This window comes from Pleurodeles waltl, chromosome 11 (assembly GCF_031143425.1).
Source record: "Pleurodeles waltl isolate 20211129_DDA chromosome 11, aPleWal1.hap1.20221129, whole genome shotgun sequence".
In the NCBI taxonomy this organism is placed as follows: domain Eukaryota; kingdom Metazoa; phylum Chordata; class Amphibia; order Caudata; family Salamandridae; genus Pleurodeles; species Pleurodeles waltl.
Window position 1 is genome coordinate 506,505,154 of NC_090450.1, and position 15,195 is coordinate 506,520,348.

At 43.4% G+C, this 15,195-nt stretch overlaps 1 protein-coding gene across 2 annotated transcripts in view; it reads right to left on the reverse strand.

Annotated features, from left to right (window-relative positions):
- Window positions 1-859: 859 nt before the first annotated feature.
- ANKMY1 (ankyrin repeat and MYND domain containing 1) overlaps window positions 860-15,195 on the reverse strand; it is a 384,121-nt gene continuing 369,785 nt past the window's right edge. The window contains exon 19 of one of the 2 annotated variants that reach the window (XM_069213891.1): window positions 860-1,342. In XM_069213891.1, the coding sequence (XP_069069992.1) occupies window positions 1,176-1,342 (167 nt within the window). In that variant the 3' untranslated portion in view covers window positions 860-1,175. The remainder of the gene's footprint in view (window positions 1,343-15,195) is intronic. The other variant, XM_069213893.1, reaches the window with a different exon arrangement.

The window sequence follows — 15,195 nt, forward strand, 5'->3', positions numbered from 1 at the left end:
TGATCCAGCATGAGTACTCCTTAATAAAAGTTTCTTTTCCAGTAATTCTTCTTCTCCAACTGGCTCTGAAGTGTTAGGGTATATGTATAAGCTCAGGATTTCTTTCATTTCATTTATGTAGTTTGTTTTTTATTGTTGTTAGGTATAGCTCTCATAGAGAGCCCCTGTCGTTTATTTCAGTTCCTGAGAACAGGTTACCCACTTTTCTGATGTCATGAGGGCCTTCCAGGCCAGGCTGACAGGGATCCCTAGAAGCCTTTCAGTGCAGCACTGCTTGTCTGCTTTGAGAGGAGAAAGCAGAGCAGTGGGGGTGGGGGAGGGGTGAAGGCAGGAAAGGTGGTGGGGTTCGTTAAGGATGGCAGGTAAAGGCAGGCAAGCTTTTTTTTGTTCAAAACCTTCAGGACAGGGATACATACGGAGGCCATGTTATGTATGGCTCCTCCAATACCTCTTGACACTGTGTAGATGGGTAAAAAGTGAATTATTTGGATGTTTTTCACTTCGGGGTTCAGTCACAACATAGACTACTCGAGTTTCGCTCTTGTTGTCTATCTGACGTCGCTCAGACCCCGCCGGTGAAAAACATCCCCATATTTCACTATTACCCATTGATAATTATATATATTGTTGCTGTGTTTTTGCTAATAATTCATTGTTTTCCAGTACTCTGTCGCCCTATTTGGGCCTGGTTGATGCTACATAAAATTGCAAATCAAAAACGAATAAGTAAGTAGGATTACAGTCTTAAATTACAATACGTTGATGGGTGCATTCATTTGCATATCAATTGTTAAAACCAATATTTCTTTTTTTTGTTGCTTATGTTTATGAGTGTCGAAATCTAACAATGGACATACACCAGAGATAAGTCTTTATTTAAATGAAATTAAAAGCAACATTTCTGTTTTCTGTGGCACAATGACGTGCAGATTGAATCGAGGCACGCAGGTGCAGTTGGCAGAATGATTACATTAATTTTGTTGATAAATCATAAGACATACTGAAAAAAATCAAAGCTGATTGTAGAATGTAATTACCCCTTTCTTAATCTAGTGTCTGACCGATTTAAAAAGGATTTTGTTGAATAAAAATGATAAAGAGCAAGTATGAGTTGAAGGTGGTATATGTTACAAGTGACTAATTTAGTACACATTTACAGTGGTACGGCCTACGCCTTAATTAAAACTGTAATTCTCAACAAATTCTTTATCGGTGTCTTCTTTTGTTGAATGGTCTTTCAAATTGCATGGTGACATATATTTTCCTTGGCTTCCTTTGATACTGCTGTACTTATCAATCTGGCATTTCCCTCTTTGTGTGCTGGGCCTAGGGCAAATATTTCCTGTAAAACAATGACAACGCATTTTAAAAACATAATGTGGTATTCATATCACACATATCAAAAATCTCAGTACTTTATAAGATTGTATCAGACTGGAACCTCCATGCCAATACCATTTTAGATATGTATTTTTTCTTATAATTTCAACACTAGAGCCTCAATGTCGTGATTTATGAGTGCTCTGGAGGTACTATTTATCACACCAGTTAAAATCATATATTACCTGGTGTGATAAATCTTACAGCACTTGTACTTGCGATCTCTGCATTAACAGGTGATCACGTTGAGATCCTAATTTAACTCATAATCAAGAACTATGAGAATACCTGGTGGTAGCTCGTATGCGATCCCTATGGTTCGACTAAGAGGTTGAATCTCGAGTCCGGACTGTGAGATATAAAGATTTCAGCTTGTCACTGAAAAAAATGCCAGTCTAATTAGATGATGAAGATAACCTGCTGAGAGAAGAGTGGCCAAGATCAAGTGGGAGGTGGCAGTTCCAGGGGAGACGTTTCACAATATAGATGTTATTGACCACTAACCATGCAATGGATTAATACTGGAACAATATGAGCAAGGAGCAAAAACACTATTCCTGAAATCAGAATGAATAACAGTTTTAACTTCCCTGCACTAATGAAAAAGATATCTGCTCTTTTGTACATTTCTCGTTTTCCTCACCCCGTGCTTAGTTTAGTGACTATGGCTTGTTTAGAATCGAACATAAAAAAAAAGAAAGCGGCTTCTACAGCACAACTCGTGGCTGCCCTTCCTGTATGGATCCTCATTTGTTTTGTTTTTCATGCCAGGAATCAGATACATGAGGGAAGTGCCACAAATTTTAGGATTTCTGGAGAATCAGTGGAAACTGCTTAAAAAAGCTGTTATTGCATAAGCCTTCCAGCGGGGGAGAATAAGTCACAAAATCAAATCAAATTCTTTTGCAGGGGAGAAAGCTGAAAGAGATGGGAGAAGAAGGCAATACAGCACAAAAAATGGCAGGAGAGAAGTAGGCCTGGGTGAAGTTCGCAGAGTTCTGCTATGCAGACCTCTGCAAAGTGACCAGAAAACTCCACCGCGCTATGCGGAGTTCCGCAAAGCGGTGGAGTGTGTTAGGTCACATCATTCACACTGATTTTTAGCTCCGGGTGCTTGTACTGCACTGTAAAATCAGTGTGAATGGCACAACATGCAGCGAATGAAGGCGCTGCTACTTTTCTGCCGCTCGAGTAGATTTCCTACTTGAGAGACAGCTTCCTCAACGCAAACAGAAGGTTTCTCAAAGCGAGTGGTAGCAACCATCCACGACTGCCAGCTTTAAGAAATCTCGCCGGGTGGTGGATTTAGATTTTCCTGCCTCACAAACTTAATGCTGGTGAGCGTGAGCAAGGAAAAAACTCGGCTACGTGGAGTTATTCGGAACGGAGTGGGAAAAACTCAGCAAACTCTGCAAGCGAATCAGAGTTCACGCCCACCCCTAAAGAGAAGGAGAACACTGAAATCAATAATGAGACTAGGAATTGAAGAACAGGAACTGAATTAACTCAGAACCAAATTTATCCAAGGTATCTAAAGGCAAATGATGTCACAGAATTGCAGAGGACATGGGCTGGCTGTAAGCAGAGGCAAGGACAGAAAGAGGAAACATGCAAGAGAACAGTATAACAAGGTTTGTTCAAAGTAAGGGAAGTGCTGGTATTAAATAAATGTTTCATTATAGTTTAGGGAAAGCTCTTTGGATTGATTTCAGCAGATTCAACAGTCATACACAAGGTAATAGTTTGAACCTGCTGTTATATAGACTGTTGTACTGAGTGTAAAGATGGACCGAGACGGACAACTCGGACAAAGGGTATGACTCCAAAGGAGCTGGGTGCAACAACTGTATGCTTTCCCTTACCTTGCAAAATGGACAGCTAGCCAGATGTTAAAATGTAAATGGGTATGTGGCTATATCAGACAGTACAAAAAGAACAGATGAAGGACAGGATGATGATCAAATCAAACATTCACCCCTAATCACAGATTTGGGTGTAATCCATAGTTTTTTTGCCCATTGCGCCACCCCAGTTTAGAACAAGCGATAGGCAAATGAGTCTTGACCCTGCTCCCCATGGGAACAGTCCAGCCTGAATTGCCAGGCCAGGTCCTCCTTCAACTGCATACAAGCATCCTGGGTCAGTTTTTGGGCTATCACCCCTTGTAATGCTATCTGTTTTTAACCACTGATTCCATCTTGACCAGTGACTCAATTTTGTGCTTAGCTTAGCTTCAAATGCTGTCACATCGGTAGCACAGGTATTTTTCCATACACAGCTTGTTCTCTACATTGAACGTGTTTTCACTTTTCTCACCAGAGAAGGGTACATAACATGGGGGATTCAACGATGATAACAGTGTAAAAGGATAAGAATGCTCATAACAGAGAAGGGTACGGCTTTGGCTTGGAAAAGCACATTGGGATCTGGCCAATCCTTTTGTGTGTTTTCAACACTGACCAAGTACAGCCAGCGCTTGAATTTCACAACTTACTTGAAAGGAGGGGGAAGGTTACCAGAACCTTCCTCTTGAGTTTGTTTAAGGTATATAAGGTGGGGAAACTTGGATCTGAGGCAGAAGGAACTCATTTCTGAGGGAGGACGCATTGCTCGGAAAATCAAGTCCCATTGGGGAAAATTTCTCCTGTCTCAGCTCTCCAGGGTTCCACAGTTTAACGTTGGCAAGGACAAGGATGGTGTTGGATTCGATCCCCATGGTGATGCATTTTTTATTCTTAATTATCCAGCTTTGCTGTGTGCATGCATAAATATATATATATATATATATATATATATACATACATATTCATTGTTGATATATTGCACTTTTTCTACTTATTATTATTCAATTGCTGTGATTATTTTAGTATATGAACGTGTTTTGCTGCATTCACGTTAAATGCTCACATTAATATTTTTGTATACTTTCGTTTGAGACCTGGAAAGTACCTTAATAAATTCATTACTCAGACTAAGAGTACTGCATTATTCGCATTCTTTCGCCTCGTTCCCTCTAAGTTTGAAGCTAAGCAAAACACCCCTCACCAGCCAGGCTTGCTTGAATCCAGTGGCACAGTGAGCACGGGACCCACGTCTGGGCATACCCTTCCCACTTAGGGGGACAAATGCAAAAAGGACAGAGGATGGATGGAATACTGAACAAATCATACATTCACCCACAGTCACAGATCTAGGTTTAATCCATTGTTTTTTTGCACGTCATAACTTTCCAGTTTGGACCCAGACATATGCAAATCAGTCTTGACCCTACACCCATGGGGGCAGTCCAGCTAGAACTGCTAGGCCAGGTCCTCCCTGGACCAGAAACAAGCATCCTGGGACCGGTTTCAGGATATCACCCCTCATCAACCTGGCTAGCTTGAATTTAGTGGCATAGCGAGCACGGGACCCACGTCTCGGCATACCCTTTCTATTTAGGGCGACAAATGCAAAAAGGATAGATGATAGATGGAAAGCTGAACAAATTATACATTCACCCACAGTCATAGATCTGGAATTATTCCATTGTTTTTTTGCACGTCATGACTTACCAGTTTGGACCCAGACTTATGCAAATCAGTCTTTACCCTACACCCCATGGGGACAGTCCAGCCAGAACTCATAGGCCAGGTCCTACTTGGACCAGTAACAAGCATCTTGGGACCGGTTTCGGGGTATCACCCCTTATTAGCTTGGCTAGCTTGAATTTAGTGGCATACCGAGCACGGGACCCACATCTGGGCATACCCTTTTCTATTTAGGGCGACAAATGCAAAAAGAACAGATGATGGACGGAAAGCTGAACAAATCAAACATTCACCCCCAATCACAGATCTTGGTTTAATCCATCATTTTTGCTCACCCTGCCACCCCAGTTTGACAAAGCCATATGCAAATCAGTCTTGATCCTGCTCCTCATTGGAGCAGTCCAACCTGAATTGCCAGGCCAGGTCCTCCCTGGAATCTGTTTCAGGGTATCACCCCTCATCAGCCTTGTTAGCTTGAATTTAGTGGCATAGCAAGCATGGGACCCATATCGGGGCTTACTCTTCCCACTTAGGGCAAAAAAAAAAGAACAGATGATGGACGGAATGCTCAACAAATCAAACATTCACCCCCAATCACAGATCTGTAAAAGAGACAAATATGATCATTTTCGCAAATAACTTTTATCAGCTTGTACATGTTCCCACTTGTCCTTTCCTGGTTTCATTATTATTAGTACGTTGTCCTGGCCCTTAGCTATAACTTCTGCTTGTTCAGGAGGACGATTTGGGGATTCTACCCACACCTTAGCACCAGGGTTTTTGTCATTTGAGTCAAATCCTCCTTCTCCATGCACTGTAAGAAGGGCTGGGGCCACCCACTTACTAACTATTCCTTCATACACTGGAATTATTATGATTTGTGCAATTCTGTCTCCAGGTTGTATTATCAATTTAGGGTCTCCAGTGTTCAAAAGGATAATTTTGAGTTCTCCTTGGTAGTCTCCATCGATCACTCCCCCTAAGACCTGAGTACCTTTGAGTTCCAACCCAGATCTGGGAGCAATCAATCCGAAATGCTCCGGGGGAATCTGTATTCCAACACTTGTTTCAAGAAGTGCCATGCCTCTTTGTTTCAGTCTGTACATATTCAAAGCATGTAAATCAAGACCTGCAGATTCTGGTGTTGCTCGGTATGGAGCTGAGGCTCCTGGTTTTATTTCCCAATACATGATGGTGTTGGTTGCTACATAGGGTTGTATCTGTAATGCTGGGGCCAACATTCGCATTAAAGGGGTCTCTGCATTTATCAAAGGTCTGTTATTCACAATTTGGAGGGCTTCATTTAAATGCTGTCTCCAGTTTCTCAAAGTTCCATCTGATCATTTTTGTAATTGGACTAAATCATTGTGCAGCTTGTAGATAATATGGAATATGATAAATCCACTCAATATTGTGTTGTGAACAATAATCTTGCACCATTGTTCCTTTGAAATGTGACCTGTTGGCACTTTGGATTTGGAGTGGGACTCAACATTAACAAGCCCAGTGTCTTTATAGTGTTGAACTGAGTGTCACGTTTGCAAGGGACGGCAATCAGGTAACCAGAATAAGTGTCCACTACTGGGCAGGCGTATTGACACCCCCGATTAGTTGGTAGTGGTCCAATGTAATCAGTCTGCCATATCTGCCGCAGCAACTTACCTATCCTCAACTGACCTTTGACAGTTCACGGGACAGATCTCTGTTGTGTGTGTTGACAAATAGGACACTTTATAATCACTGTTTTTATCAGATCCAGGGGAATGTGCATCCCTCTAATCTCTGCCCACCTGTTAGTGGCCTTTTCTCCCAGAAGTCCACATTTTTTGTGCGCCCACTTAGCCATCCCCACCAAGTCAGAATCCTGTGTCGTCACTTCTGCCTCTGAGATTTTGGCTTTGTCGTCTGAATGGGAATTAAACCATTGTTTTACTGAGTCGGTGGGACAGTGGGCATCTACATGCTTCACAGTAACAGTACTTTGCTCTAGCATTTCCCAAATGTCTTGCCACAGTTCATTGCGCCAGACCTCCATGGAATGTATTTGCCAGTTATGTGCACGCCATGTGGGAAGCCAGGTGGCTAACCCATTGGCGGTAGACTAAGAATCAGTATAAATGTGACAGGTCCCAGGCAATTCTTGTATCAGTGCCTGATATACAGCATACAATTCTGCATAATACTGGCCTCTTGTGCATGTCCTATTCGGTGAGTTGTAGGTGAACTCATCACCCACTACATTATTGGAATCTCAGGTCTAAGAATCACATTATGACCTAGGGTCATTTGCTCAGTATCCACTAGAGCCCAGTGACATGCAAGTAACTGTTTCTCAAAGAGAGTATATCGCTCTCCAACATCTGGTAGCTTTTTGGTCCAGTAACCCAGGGGCAAACTCTTTCTTCCCTGTTTTTGCCACATGCTCCAATTGGCATATTGCCCCTGAACGGTTACATGTAACTCAATGTCTCCTTCCTGTAATGGCCATACGTCTAAAGCCTGTTTAATCGCCGCCTTTGCCAAGTCAAATGCACACTTCTTCTGCTTTCCCCATTCAAACTCATGTTTCTTTCTTGTCACTTTGTACAAAGGGGCCAAAATCTGACTCAAGTAAGGGATATTCTGTCTCCAAAAGCCAAACAATCCAATGAATCGCTGAGTCTCCTGCTTATTATGGGGAGTGGCAAATTCTAATATCTTTTGTTTTGCCTGTGGCAATACCTCTCTATGTCCCTGATTCCACTGAATTCCTAGAAACTTCATGTTTTGAGAGGGTCCTTGAGTCTTATCTGGATTAACAATCCACCCTTTACTCTGCAAGAATTCCACAACCATGTCCAACTGAGTCTGCACCTGTTTTTGTGTCTCTCTGTGAATCATCACATCATCAATATAATGAGACAATTGCACCCCTAGAATGACAGATACTTCATCCAGGTGTTCTGCCACCAGCCGGTGACAGATGGTGGGGCTATGTACATACCCTTGGGGGAGTCTTAGCATTCTGAATTGTCTGCCATTCCACGAGAAACTGAATTGCTCCTGACTCTCAGGAGCCAATGGTATAGAAAATAAAGCATTGGCAATATCAATGGTTGCATACCAGGTCCCTTTATGGTTTGGTATTCTCTCAATCAAAGTGCTGGTGTTGGGGCCTGCAGCAGTCAAAGGGGGCAAATATTTGTTCAATTTACGGTAATCCATTGTCATTGTCATTCTATGGTGCCAATCCCCTCAGCGCACAGGCCACAGAGGATTGTTCCACTCAGTGGTGACTGGAGCCACCACACCTGCCTCCATCAACTCCTGTATAATCAAACTTATTTCCTCATGCCCTCACAGAATTTGGTATTGTTTCAAACAAACCACCTTGGTTGCTGGGGGTACCTTCACTGGGGGTATCTTCAGATGACCCACCCTCACTGCTGCTACTGAAATGTTTCTCTTTGATCCAAACTGATAACAACCATCATCCAAACATAAAGAAATCTCCTTCAGAATGTCAATTCCCAGTATATACTCTAGGAGGTGCACAATCAAAACAATATATTATCTTTTTGGCATTCTCCCTATTTTCATTTGAACAGTAGTCTGCACTGAGGGAGTTTGCTTTCCACCCAACCCTATGATGGTGTAGTGATAACCTGTAAACTTTTTTGGATTTCCATAAATTAAAGAGGCCTCTGCTCCGGTGTCAACTAAGGCCCGGACCATATGAACGTTTTTATGTTTCCAATGAATTTCTAAATCAACATGTGGTCTGTTATCTTTACAAGCCCATCCCTGTACCGGAGCTTGGCCTGTCTCCTAATCTGATTTTAACCTGTCAACTTTTGCCCAAGTCAGCTCTGGATATATGCTCTCATATCTGTGAGCAGATTCCTCTCCTTCGCTGTTTTCAGCAGTTAACCAATCGCTGTCCAAATCTTCTCCCTCTTTCTCTCATGAAGAAACATTTTTCTCCCTCTCTTTTCCTTCCTCCTGCATCTGTGGCTGGCCTCGATTCACTTGTTTATTATCCTGCGTGTTCACTTTCCCACTGCCCCCTTTCTGTCCAGCCCTCGCTTACAGTACATCTCCCAAAAACGTTTGGTATCTATCCCATCAATCTGCTCCTTGTTGACACCATCCTTCAGTAATGCCATAAACATGTCTCTCCTAGATATTCTTGTTATTGTCTGTGCGACCCTCAGACCTCGAGGCTCACTCAGGTTTTGTCCAGTCTCCAAGCTCTCCTAATTCGCAAACTGCCTCCACTACATCTTTTAATGCCTGCCTTGTCCGAATAATTAGGAGAGTCAATATTACCTGCTTGTAAGCTGGAGGAGCAAGATGAATAATTTTATTTCGCACCGACAAAGAGAGCGGTCAGTCTAACAGACGGTGAGCATCACCCAGGAAAATAGCAGTTTTCATTCTCTCCTCCTTAATTCTCTGCATTGCATCTCTTAAGGTGTACCAGGGCTTGTCATTTTGGGGCAAGTCTGATTCTGTAGGATAATTATGGTTACACCCCACAACTGCTAGCTGCAGTAGGGTGATCTGTTGGTTAACCTGATAACCTCTAAACTGCTCCTGTATTATGGGGTCAGTGCTAAGAGTACAAAACTTAGGAGCGTCTCCTATATTGAACATTACTCTAGAGGCTCCTGTGTCAAATAATCGCACCATCCATGTAAGCAATATTTCCCTAGATTTCTGCTTAAATCTGTCTATGATATCATGACTTCCTGTAGTGTAGAATCTTCTAAGGCGTGTATTTCAGCACCCCCCTCCCCTGGTTTTGTGGTGTGCCCTGTATTTTCCATCCAAATACAGGCAGATCATGAACCACTTCCTGTTTGTCTGGCTCAAGCTGGCTCCCACCTTTTTTAACTGACTCATCGTTGGAATCGGAAAGATCTGTGGTATCCCATATATTGGCATCCCAGATTTCTGGATGCCAATTTAACTTTGCTTTAGCAATAGCTAAATGGACTTTTTTTGATTGACTCTACCCCTACGTTTACGATATCTGTATTGGGCAACATAAACAGCTGCCTTTTCTGCAACAGATTGATAAGTATCCACTTTATCCTGCAATAACTTATTCTGATCAGTCAGCATGGTTAGGTTATTATTAGCTTCAACTAGCTGCCTCTCCAATTGCTGATTTTCTTGTTCTAACTGTGCACACTTTTCATTAATTTTTCTATAAGCAGATAACATATCTGCCACAGTTTTCACATAATCCTGCTCCACAAGACCATTCATTTGCAAGAACATCATAGGGTGCTTTTTCCCACCCTGGTATGTCATTTGGCAACTGAGAAACTGCCTTTGAGTTTTTGCCAAACATATTTCACTTTTAAATCTTTCACTTTGTATCCTGCCAACTACGCCAAATTGTTCTGCTTAGCTTCAAACTAAGAGGGAATGAAGCTAAAGAATGAAAAGAATGCAGCACTCTTAGTCTGAGTAATGAATTTATTGAGGTACTTCCCAGATCTCAATTAAGGATATACAAAAATATTAACATAAGCATTTAACTTGAATGCAGCAAAACACAAGCAGATACCAAAATAATTACAGCAGTTGAATTATGATAGGCAGAAAAAGTGCAATACATCAACAATGAATATGTATGCAGTGATATATATATATATGTATATATATATATATATATATATTTATGTATGCACATAGCAAATCTAGATAATTAAGCATTAAAATGCATCACCATGGGGATCGAATCCAACATCATCCTTGTCCTTGCCAATGTCAAGCTGTGGAACCATGAACAACTGAGACAAGAGAGACATTCCCTAATGTCCCCACATCTTCATCTGCACCCAGGACTCCAAGAGTGACTCCAAGGACCAGTTTTGCTGGCCTTCTGTTCAGAGCCACAAGGACATAACAGGCTCCCACCATATTGAACCCGCACCTGTATCCTGCCTGAGTGAGTCCTGAACCCCCAAAAGGTCCCCATCCACTCCTGAACCCTTGGTTGTGGGGCTTAAGGTGACTAGATATCTGTGGTTGGCGCTTTTATCATTTAGGTGCTATTTTGAACCTTAAACTTTAAAAATTCATAACTCCGGTTCTACCAATTAGATTTTTGTCATCTTGGTTTCAAATAATTTATTTAAAGTTACTCTATGTTTCTGAATTTGTTTGGGATGTTTATTGTGTTGTGTTGTCACTGTATTGCTGTTTGTGTACTGCATAAATATTTAACACATTGCCTCAAAGTTTAGCCTGACTGCTTTTTGGGCCAATCTATCGAGGGCTAAGCACAGGTTAAATTAGTGACTTTTTGTGGTTCACCCTGCAAGGAAGGGATTGTGGCTGTTGGTTTACCAGGGCTCATACCCCAAGTCAACCAACAACCCAATTTCTCACACTTGTGTTCAGCGGTGTGGATCAGGACTTTTGTTTGTGCAGTGCCATACAGTGATTTGTGTTACACAAAAATCCCAGATAAATAATTAGGCATCAGAATTGTTTTTTAAACTGTCCTTTTTTCTCTCAATTGTTCATTTTTCTAAATTTGACTCGTGCTTCACCTTCATCAACTTGGGACTCTTTTTATTTGGCTGTTGCACATGTGATACCTTGATAGAATGTCAACAGATCTCAACTGCCTGGCATCTTACACTAGTAAGGCGTTGATGAGGTTCTGCAAGGAGAGGGCGCTGCTTGTGAAGAGAGGATCCACTAGTGAGGACCTAAGACTGGCCCCACATGCATTTAAGGTCCAACACTGCGGTGGAGCAACAACAGAGGACTCCGAGGTGGAGTACACACTTGGAGTTCCAAAGAACCCAAAGATCTGGAACCTCCTGGATGGTTCAGAGAACCAAGAGGGCAGTGGCCCTGTAAAGGAGAGGAGGCAGAGAGAAACATTACCTGGTGGAGGCTCCAGAGGGGGGGGGGGCACAGAGAGGGAGTCGCCTGCTAGACCCCCTGCAGGAAGCAGTGTCTCCTCCCAAGCCCTGTTTCCTGTGGAGTTAAAGGACAGACAGGTTGAGAGGTACCTGAGACTGAAGCTGGCCCAACTGGCTGCAGAGGAGAGAACAGCTAAGGCTGACAAATCCCTGGCAGAGGAGAGGAAAGCTGAGGCTGAGAGAGCCTTTAAGGAAAAAGAACTGGCCATGGAGAAGAAGAGGATGGCCCATGGGCTCAGCCTCAGAGAGCTGGACTTGAAAGCCAGAAAGGGACCACCCACCCAAAGACTTGGTGCCTGACTTCTGGGAGGGGGATGACATTGACAGGTGGTTTGAGGTATATGAGGCCATTCTAGAAACACACAGAATCCCTGAGGATTGAGGAGTTGTCCTATGGAGGCATATACGTAAAGATGGTAGGGAAGCCATACTGGCCCTAGAGATGGAGAGAAGGGGGACAGGCTGAGGTATACCACCATGAAGGAGACCCTTGTCAAGAGATACAACATCACCCCAGAAAAGTGCAGGTTCAGATTCAGGGGCAGTAGGAAGCAAGGAACAGCCAGATCGTTAGAAGTGAGGTCTCTAGTTGGCAAAGATATGTACCCTGTCCAAGTGGGGACCACCACTCTAGTCAGGGTAAGTCAGATACACTCCTTAAGTTAACCCTTGCTCACCCTCTGGTAGCTTGGAACAGAGCGGTCAGGCCTAACGTAAGAGGCAATGTGTACAGTATTTGTGCAACACACACACACACACACACAGTAACACAAAGCACCACAAAAAAACTGGTTGGTATATTAAAAGCACATTAAGGCCAAAACAATAAATATCCATTGTTTGTTTTCTAAAGTATGAACTTTTTAAAATGCAGTTAAAATCACAGGGCTTAAAATTATGTGAGTTACGCTGGGCAAGATCCAAGCAGTGGATATTCAAATTGTGCGACTCCAAAAAGTATTGGTAGGTCAATGCAGGACACTCACTAGAACGGAAGATCCTTTAGGGGTCCCTCATGAACGTTGTTCTGAGATTGAGTCAGCTGTCTGTGAGAGAGCACAGTACGACTACAGGAACTGCACAGGTCCGATCTCACAAACAGTACCTTGTGCAGCTGAGAACAAACGCTCTGCTGGCACTGCTGCCCACTGAGACGGGCTCCCAGTGTCGCAATGATCTGGTTTCCGGTTGGCACTGTAGCAGTCTCACCTCGGGATTGTAGGTGGGGCACAACATTGCCTCAGAACAGGGAGACAGTGATCTAGGGAGATGTGCTGCTGTCAAGCACGGGTCCTTTGAAGAATATAACATGGAACGTAGAGCTCAGCTGATGATCGGGGAAAACGCTGCAGGCAACCAGAACTCCACTGTATTCTGAGATAAAGCATGGGTCCTTTCACATGGCGAACAGGGAACACTGATCTCCGTTTGCAGGAATTGCTGACTGTAGAAGATAACACGCTGATCATGACAGGCATCAGCTGCTGGGCTCAAAGATGGCAGAGTCCAGTAGCCGTGTAGAAGTTACTGAAGTCTCTCATGGCCCTGAGACTTCAAGAACATGGGGCAAGCCAACAAGCCCTTGGAGAACACTTTGAGTTCAGCACCACAAGATGAAGCAGGCAGCAGGCCAGCACAACAAGGCAGGTACCAATGTGGCAGTCCCTCCTGCAGCACCACAGTCCTTCTGGCAATGTGCCAATGTAGTTCCAGCAGTATCTAGTTATAGGTCCAAAAATGTCTGATTTGGAGAAGTTTTGGTCCAGTACTTATACCCAGTTGAGCCTTTGAAGTATGGGAGACTTCAAAGAGAGGCCTTTGAAATGCACAAGGTCCATGCCCTTCATTCCCTGGCTTTAGACACTCTACAGCAGGTTATGCAACTCTTTGTGTGAGGGGAGGCACAGCCCTATTCAGGTGTATGTGTCAGCTCCTCCCTCCCATCTACTGCAGGAAAGCTCTTCATCCTGGTGATGGGTTATCAGGATGCAAATAACACACCCCAGCTCCCTTTGTGTGTGACTGCCTCGAGGGAATGCACAAAGCCTAGCTGTCACCCACCTCAGACGTGTATTCAGAAACAGACAGAGGCACAGAATGGTTAAAATAAGAGAATGGCAACTTTCTAAAAGTGGCACTTTCAGACTTAAAATTGAAAATTTGACTTCACCGTAAGTTATGATTTTAAATTGTGAGTCCAGTGACACCCAACTCCAAATTTCTATCTATTCCCAATTGGAAGTTGCACTTAAAAGGTTGCTTCAAAGTAACCCAATGTTAACCTATGGGAGTGATAGGACTTGCAGTAGTGAAAAATCAATTTAATAGTTTTTCATTACCAGGAGATGTTAAACTTAAAAGAACATGTCCAACTTTTTAGATATACTGCACCCTGCCCTTGGGGCTAACCAGGGCCTACCTTAGGGTTGACAGATAGATAATAAAAAGGAAGGCTTGGGCCAGGCAAGTGGGTACACTTGTCAGGTCGAAATGGCAGTGAAACTGCACATACAGTCTTCGCAGAGGCAGACCTGAGACCTGTTTGAAGGGCTATTGTAGTAGGTAGAACTATAAGTGCTGCAGGCCTACTAGTAGCATTTAATTTACAGGCCCTGGGCACAGATAGTGAGCCCACTTTACTAGGGACGTACAAGTACATTAAATATGCCAATTGTGGATAAGCCAATACCACCATGTTTTAGATTACAGATCACCAAATTTAGCACTGGTAACATGCACAGAATCCTAAAGCCAGCAAAAACGAAGTCAGAAAAAAGTGGAGGGAAAAGGCAAAAAGTCTGGCGATGACCCTAAAGAAAGGGCTAGGTCCAACATGGATCATAGACATATGTTCATGACCAGAGGTTCTGGGTACCACACTCTCTTTGCTCAGTCAGGAGCCACTAGAATGACTTGTGAACGGTCTTTGTGGATGATTTTCAGTACTCTAGGCAGGAAAGGCAGGGCAGAAGTGTGTGCAGGAGTCCCATTCCACAATGTAGGAAGAAGGGTCTCCGAGGGAAAGCTGCCTTGGGAGCTACATGGTCTGCAGTGGCAAACAGGTTGAGCCAGCGTTCTTCCCACTGCTGGAAGATACCCTGAGCCAACTCTGAATCTAATGGCTGTTCGTGATCTGCTAGGCAATGTGGACTGAGTTATTCCACCCAGATGCTTAAAGCTCTTGCCAAGTGCTGGGCACCTCTCTGTGGGGCCATTTTGAGAGGTGTAGCGCCTCTTGGCACAGAATCCATGGCCCCACCCTACCCTCCTTGTAGCAGTAACACATGGCAGTAGTGTTGTCCGTAACAACCTGTACCCGTTCTCCCTTGATGGTCAGGAGGAATGACTTTAGTGTCAAG